Source organism: Polyodon spathula, chromosome 5, assembly GCF_017654505.1.
Source record: "Polyodon spathula isolate WHYD16114869_AA chromosome 5, ASM1765450v1, whole genome shotgun sequence".
In the NCBI taxonomy this organism is placed as follows: Eukaryota; Metazoa; Chordata; class Actinopteri; order Acipenseriformes; family Polyodontidae; genus Polyodon; species Polyodon spathula.
In genome coordinates, this window is record NC_054538.1 from 76,358,971 (window position 1) to 76,366,861 (window position 7,891).

At 37.0% G+C, this 7,891-nt stretch overlaps 1 protein-coding gene across 2 annotated transcripts in view; it reads left to right on the forward strand.

Moving 5' to 3' along the window:
• The window catches only part of fbxo11b (F-box protein 11b), a 34,388-nt gene that overhangs the window by 24,882 nt on the left and 1,615 nt on the right, over positions 1 to 7,891 (forward strand). The window contains exons 9-21 of one of the 2 annotated variants that reach the window (XM_041251378.1): positions 75 to 186; positions 395 to 525; positions 776 to 913; positions 1,518 to 1,735; positions 2,739 to 2,919; positions 3,318 to 3,440; positions 3,526 to 3,611; positions 4,354 to 4,430; positions 4,567 to 4,710; positions 5,048 to 5,158; positions 5,313 to 5,420; positions 7,272 to 7,380; positions 7,489 to 7,587. In XM_041251378.1, coding sequence (XP_041107312.1) covers positions 75 to 186; positions 395 to 525; positions 776 to 913; positions 1,518 to 1,735; positions 2,739 to 2,919; positions 3,318 to 3,440; positions 3,526 to 3,611; positions 4,354 to 4,430; positions 4,567 to 4,710; positions 5,048 to 5,158; positions 5,313 to 5,420; positions 7,272 to 7,380; positions 7,489 to 7,587 — 1,637 coding nt within the window. The remainder of the gene's footprint in view (positions 1 to 74; positions 187 to 394; positions 526 to 775; positions 914 to 1,517; positions 1,736 to 2,738; positions 2,920 to 3,317; positions 3,441 to 3,525; positions 3,612 to 4,353; positions 4,431 to 4,566; positions 4,711 to 5,047; positions 5,159 to 5,312; positions 5,421 to 7,271; positions 7,381 to 7,488; positions 7,588 to 7,891) is intronic. The other variant, XM_041251379.1, reaches the window with a different exon arrangement.

A 7,891-nucleotide genomic window follows, 5' to 3' on the forward strand; every position in this document is an offset into this window, starting at 1 on the left:
TTTTTTTTAATATAATCTCATAATGTTTGTCGTAAGACTTTTTAACTTGGATTCGCTATTTTTAATTTCAACAGTTCAACCCCGATGACAAATCAGCCCAGCATCACAATGCACACCACTGCCTGGAGATCACAGTAAACTGCAGCCCAGTAATAGATCACTGTATCATCCGCAGCACCTGCACAGGTCAGTGTCCCTGCAACATGCTGGGCTTGAAGCGCTTTTCATTTATAGTCATGACTGCTTGTGTGTTCTACATAACCCTTGTTTCACTTCTGCTTCCTATTTATAGAATGTAAGAATTGTATAAGATGCACAAATGCCATAAAAAATGTAATATGTCATGTGCTTTTTTCTTTTTTTTTCTTTTTTCTTTTTGTCTCCCCCCTACAAGTGAAACTTTCTTATGTTCTTGCAGTGGGCTCAGCAGTTTGTGTTAGTGGCCAAGGAGCTTGTCCTACTATCAAACACTGTAACATCAGTGACTGTGAAAATGTTGGATTATACATAACAGATCATGCACAGGTATGCTCAAGATTAAGGAGTTCACTCCCTCCTGTTTTATTTTCATTAAATATATAGATTTTGTCTTTGTTCAGTTATTTCAAGTATTTAAACATTTTCTGAATTGACTGGCCAGCTTTATTGGGAGGTAATGTAATCCAACTCAAACCACTAAAAATAAGTTATGGGTACAGGTGAAACCACCGTTTTGAAGGAGAGGGGATAAATAATAATTGCTTTCAGGTGGATAAACTGCTGTTTGTCTCCTCAGGGCATATATGAAGATAATGAAATCTCCAATAACGCTTTAGCTGGAATCTGGGTAAAAAACCACGGCAATCCGATCATCCGAAGGAATCACATTCACCACGGGCGGGATGTTGGTGTTTTTACGTTCGATCATGGCATGGTAAGTAGAACACAACACTTGGTTTCAAGACTTTTATCTGTAAATGGTTTGCCACTGTAAATGTTGGCTATAGAGCAGTAATTATGTTAACTTAAAACTCAACTTGGAGCCCCATTTACATAGACTCTAACCATTTGACAATGTGTACAGTGACCACCACACTGTCAGTTTAGAACGAAGCAACTTCTGTCCAGATGCTGTTGTGTCATGCGATGATTCCGTATGTTAATGTTGGCTTTCTACAGTGCAGCATTACGATCTCATAGCTGTAGTGGCCCTGTAGCTATTTAATATTACTTAATATCAAAGTACACATTCTGCATACTACTTGAATCCTTTTGATCCACAGGAAACAAATATTTTACATCTCAAGAGTGACAGAAGATCAAGAGAGTATACTACCCCTACTTATTTGTTCATTAAAAGATGAACAAATAAGTATTTTGGTTTAGTTTTTTTAAACTAAGTGTTTTATTTTAATGGAAGTATGAGGTGGTGAAATATTTAAGTTGCACTACGGATATTTCTGCACAAGTTAGATTCTTGGGTAAATGAAAATTAAATGCTAAATTTGATTCTAATGTGAAATTAATTTCTCTCTTAGGGTTACTTCGAAAGCTGCAACATACACAGAAACCGAATTGCCGGTTTCGAGGTGAAAGCCTACGCAAATCCTACTGTAGTCAGGTGTGAAATTCACCATGGGCAGACTGGAGGGATCTATGTCCATGAAAAAGGAAGAGGACAGTTCATAGAGAACAAAATCTATGCAAACAACTTTGCAGGTGTATGGATAACTTCGAACAGCGATCCCACAATTAGGTATCTTTGCATGCCTAGGTTTGATTTATTCCTTAATTTTTCCTTTATCTGATTTGAAACATAGCCCGTGTAAAAGAGGATGTATCTTTTGTGAAACAAAAGTAGTGGGAATGAAGACAGTGCTTTTATCAATCACATTGTGAGAACTTTCAAGACGAGATGGGGTGGGGTCTGTGGAGAATTGGAAAGAAACATGCAAGGGAAACAATGCAGCATATATTACACTAGTCAAGAACATTCACAACACACTATATATTGATTTATATGATATATGCGCTGCAATCTGTGTGTCCTTAACCCTTTGCAGTCCATTTAGTCATCACCTGTCGGGCATGTCCGGTCCATTTTATTTTCACACAAGCTGATTATTTTACATGCACTGTTTTGAAAGTTATTTTATTCGCAGTAAAACAGGTTTAAAAGGCACTGCATATCTGCATCTCCAGACCAGTCCCATCACTTGTTCGCTGTATTTATCACATATCTCTTTATAGTAGTGCATACTGATAAGTCATCTCCTGATCACTCGTTTTATCACCTCAATAATGCTGTCCAAGTCTATTTTATACTGTAACATCTCAAAAAGCTTGGCACATGTCGGCGATATTCTTTGAGCGTTTGATGTGGAAACAGCTGTGTTGTGTTTGTGATATTCTTTGAGCGCTGGATGCAGAAGCAGCTGTCTTGTTTGTTTATATCTGTGTTGTGTCTGTGATATTCTTTGAGCAGTAGATGTGGAAGCAGCTGTCTTGTGTGTCTGTGTTCTGTCTGTCTTATCGCTCAGATCCGCCTTTTTTTCCAGTCTTTTTTTTCGGCTTCTTTCGGCCTTGATCAGCCATTGAAAGCTTTTTTCCGTAGAACAAACGACTAGGGACCTGTGCATGACGACATGGTCCGACATCGGACCAGAAAGGACAAATTGTAATGTTGTACCTGGTCCGAGAGAGAACTGCAAAGAGTTAAAATTCATCATGTTTGTAGTTACTTGCTGTTGTTGTTCCAGGGGCAATGCCATTTTTAATGGCAATCAAGGTGGAGTTTACATATTTGGAGATGGAAGAGGCCTTATAGAAGGAAATGACATCTATGGCAATGCGTTAGCAGGCATACAAATCAGAACAAACAGTTGCCCTATTGTTCGACACAACAAAATTCATGATGGGCAGCATGGAGGCATTTATGTGGTAGGTCCACCTTCAATACTTGTATTACAATTTTAATACTGTGTTAATATATTCTGTATTAAATCATCTTTATACTTGCCTGTTATGCCTGCAGAAGGTACAGCAATTCTGTTTATCCATAGCTGCGATAAACTTGTATGCATTTATTTAATATGTACTCTATTGATTAACATGAAAGGAAATATATCCCGTCAATCTGCAAGATGCAGCCCTTCGAAATGCTGTACTAAACAAGATTACCCAACAAACTAATGTTTCATTCTGCAGTGTTACTTAATCAGTTAAGAGCACTGACATTAGGGAAGAAATAAAGCATTGTAGTTCAGTGTAATAGTCTGTTCAATTAATTGAAATGTTTTCTTTTTTTGAATTCTCCGTTTCGGTATTTGTTTTCGCAGCATGAAAAGGGACAAGGTGTAATTGAAGAGAATGAGGTGTACAGTAATACTCTGGCAGGTGTATGGGTTACAACGGGGAGTACTCCAGTGTTACGGAGAAACAGAATACACAGTGGAAAACAGGTATACAACCCTAGATGTCATCTTGGTTATAAAACGCGTGTTGTCTTCATGCTTGAAACAATGACACCTACGTTTAATTTAATAGGTGGGAGTTTACTTCTATGATAATGGACATGGAGTGCTGGAAGATAATGATATCTACAACCACATGTACTCAGGGGTCCAAATCAGGTAGATATCAGCCCTTTTCTGTGACACTGTGTGTGACTACCTGTGCCTGCCGCCATTCTTGCCAAAGGCTTGATCTCAGTGGTTTGTTAGAATAAAAATATTGAAGTAGTAGTAGTTTGTTGTTGTTTCTTAGCAGATGCTCTTATCCAGGGCAACTTGCTGTTGTTACAAAGTATCACTGTACAAAGTATCCAGTTAAGAAATATCACATTGTAAAATAATTGCATTACAGAATATCATATTACAGATAAGAGCAGTTGTAAAATCAGTAGCAAAAAGATACAATTCAGATAACAGCAAAATAAAGAATACAGTAAACAATTACATGTAACCTGAGAGCAGTTAACTTTTATAGTACTGTTATAGTAAAAATATTTGCTTATACAAGTCCAGTAAGAGCATGTAGCAAGTACAAGAAATGAATAATAATTCAATTAAGAGCAATTAAACAATGTGACTACAGATACCTGTAAGAGTAAAATCAAATGACGTAGTTTATAATTAAGAGTAGTAGTAGTAGAGTATGTTGAGGTATGGAGCAAGTCAGAGATATGGGACAAAACGTCAAGGCATCATCAGCATAGGGAAAATATGAGAAGCCATAGGAGGAGATGAGGGGAACAGGTGTAGAGAAAACAGGACTGAGCCTTTGGGGACACACATTCCTTTGAAAGGAATTTCAACTTGTACTTGTACTCATTATTTTGAAATGAGTGTTGTTTTTCTTTTTTCGTGTTTATAGAACTGGAAGCAACCCCAAGATCAGACGGAATAAAATCTGGGGAGGGCAGAATGGTGGAATTCTAGTTTACAACTCTGGTGGGTACATTTCCTTCTGGCGATGGCACAGTTCACATTCCTTTCTCAGGGGAGTGCGTGCTTGAAAAGCATGCAGGTATTTATAGATGTTTAAAATCGCTGTGTTAATTTACCTGTATTTATTTTTATATTACAGGTTTAGGATTTATAGAAGATAATGAGATCTTTGACAATGCAATGGCAGGGGTTTGGATTAAAACTGACAGTAATCCCACTCTTAGAAGAAACAAAATTCATGATGGGAGAGATGGAGGCATCTGTATATTTAATGGAGGCAGAGGTAAATATGTACATGGGTACCTTCTGTGTTTAAGATTTGGGTTTTCAACATGATTATATAGCTGTTATTAAAACCCTGTATATATTTATTAAGAGTTTAGCCTGTTTTGTGCTGTACAAATACTTGTGTTTTAATCTGATTTGATGCTATAAAAAAAAAGTATCTAGGTTTTTGTTTCATGTTTTTCTGGAGGGGAGGGTATAGTTCTTGCATAAAGGCTCATGTTGACCCACACTTCCTAAAATTTGAGACTGAATATAGATGTTCAAATTTGTAGTTCATGTTTCAGCTTGACATGCATACTCAGAGTCGGTAATTCTGTTTTGGATTGTCCCAGGACTTCTTGAAGAGAATGATATCTTCCGAAACGCACAGGCTGGTGTCCTGATTAGCACCAATAGCCATCCTGTGTTGCGCAAGAACAGAATATTTGATGGCTTTGCAGCAGGTCTGTTTATGTATTTATTTACTTATATATTTTTTTTTATTACCTTTTGTTCTTGAAGGACAAAGGCAAGTCTTCTGTGTTTTTTTTTGTTTTGTTTTTGTTTTAAATGTTGGAGAACAACACGTTGGTAAACCTCTTTTGTTATTCCCTACAGGTATTGAAATTACAAATCATGCCACAGCAACACTAGAAGGCAATCAGATTTTCAACAACCGGTTTGGAGGGTTATTTCTAGCATCCGGTGTAAATGTTACAATGAAAGGTAATAACACTTGCTTCCTATAAATTATCTGCATTGTACTACTTGTATTTGGACATATTTGCAAGAACTCCAGAATTCTGTCGTGATTTCAGTCTTGCACTGGCTTAGAATTAATGTTTCTGTTTACACAGTATTAAATATTTGTGTGTAAATGAAAGCTTGGGTTGCCCTTGATAATGAATCACTTGCTTGCTGTCGGTGGCTAAATAATGAATTGTATTAATTTCCAGCAGCAGCACTTCCCTAGCTGTACACTGAGCAGCCGTGCCATGCAACTGTAGCAACGTTATTCTCTTGTTTTCATTGATGAGTTTGCAGTACCACATTCAATACAGGTTCTTTACATGAATGAATCCTTCATGATAACATTTGAGCGCATTTTCAGCGCTTGTCAAGTGCGTCAGTGTTAAACAGGTTTAAAAGGCACTGCATGGCAAAAGCACATCAGTACTGCATCTCCAGCCAAGCCCCACCCCTTGTTCACTATATTTGTCACATACCTCTTTGTAGACGTGCATGCTCATCAATCCTCTTGTGAGCAATCATTTTATCACCAAACTCCTCAATAATGCGATCCAAGTCATTATTTTATTACTGTAACATCTCAAAAGCTCTGAAAATGTCTGTGATATTCTTTGAGTGCTCAATGCGGTAGCAGCTATCTCCTTTGTTTCTGTCCGTGTTATCTTTGTGGTGCAGGGGCTATTTGTGTTGCTCAGATACTCCCCACCCCCCCCCCCTTTTTTTTATTTTGGCTTAATTTGTCCATTGAAAGGTTTTCTCAGCTTTTTCCAGAGAAAAAACAACTAGATCTGTGCTTTACATCTTCGATGTTGGACAGGGTCCGACATCGGACTGGAAAGGAAAAATTGTAATGTCGGACCTGGTCTGTCATAGGACCGCAAAGGGTTAAAGTGTGTTTCTTTCCACAATTTCAGTTTTAAGTTTTTATTATAAATCTTTTTGCATATCTGAATATACTTCACAATCTTGCTGTGCATTAGGGTGCCTCACTCATCTGTGCATTAAAGGTCAAGTCATTCTTTGACCACCCAAATGCTGCTTGTTCGTGAAACTTCACTATTTACTTAGCAATGGAATTAATAACCAATTTCAGATTTAACCTGATGTGTAGTACTATCAAAAGTGCACCGTTGTTGACCGTTGGCTTTTTCAGTTCTTGTTTTCTTGTCAAAGATTTCCACCAGTATTAAGTATGTTTGCGTGTGCACCTATTCTGGGTTTAGATCATAGTATCTGTGAACACACACGCTCAAATGATCTAAATCAAACAATGCTCAAGAAAAAAAAAAAAAAAAACTTGAATCTAGTTTTCTTGATACAGCAGCATTTGGCTTTTGTTGCACTGCTTGAATGCAACAGATTGAAATGCATTTTCCAAACCGCTGTGGTGTTGAAATCCCCACAGTAAACCCTGTGGTTTGCACAATGGTATCCTCAAGTATAGTTCTTGGAAAATATGTGACGTTGAAGATCCTATTTAAATAATAGCAATGTTTGGCATAATCCTTATTATTACAGATCATAAAAGTAATACTGCTGGTTCACCTTGAAGAAATGTGTACATGACAGAACTAACAAATGGTTGCTTGCTAGTACTGGTATTGTTACTGGGCTTTAGTACCTTACCACTATTTTGGTTGTAAAATGTATTGTGTAGTAATGGCATGGATACCTTTTGAAGCATATGGTACTGTACAAAGAAAACAGACTTTTTTTTGGTGGGGGGGGGGGTGTAGAATCTGGGGGTATATGCCAATGACATGTGTGTTGTATCTTTAAGCTTGGCCATTCTAATCATTTTCAAAAAACCTTTTTGTTTCACTGTAGATAACAAAATAATGAACAATCAGGATGCCATTGAAAAAGCTGTAAGTAGAGGTCAGTGCCTGTACAAGATTTCAAGTTACACCAGCTATCCAATGCATGATTTTTACAGGTAAATGTATACCATTTCTGCTAATTGACTTAAACAATAGTTGATAAAATATAAAATAAAATACATGTTCTGCTGGTCTTACCTTTTTTATTATTTTTTTCATTTTAGGTGTCACACCTGTAACACAACAGACCGCAATGCAATTTGTGTGAACTGCATTAAGAAGTGCCATCAAGGGCACGATGTAGAGTTTATTAGACATGATAGGTCAGTAAATGCCCTTTCTGTAATGTGATCAATTATCTGAATGTTAAACTGTTCAATGTTTCTGTTAGTAATTGTCTTTTCCAAGTAGTTTTTTTTTTATTTAAGATCAATTACATTTTTTATATATATATATACAAACTGGGAATGCACATGTGGTGTTTGGTTCAGTATGTGTTTCTTTCAGGCTGCAGCACATTTGCTTTGCTACATCATATGAGAGGAAAATAGTGTTTGCTCAAGTAATATCTGTGCAGCTCTCAGTTGTCTTATCATTGTCTATTGCAGCCTTATATTTAAGGTTCTT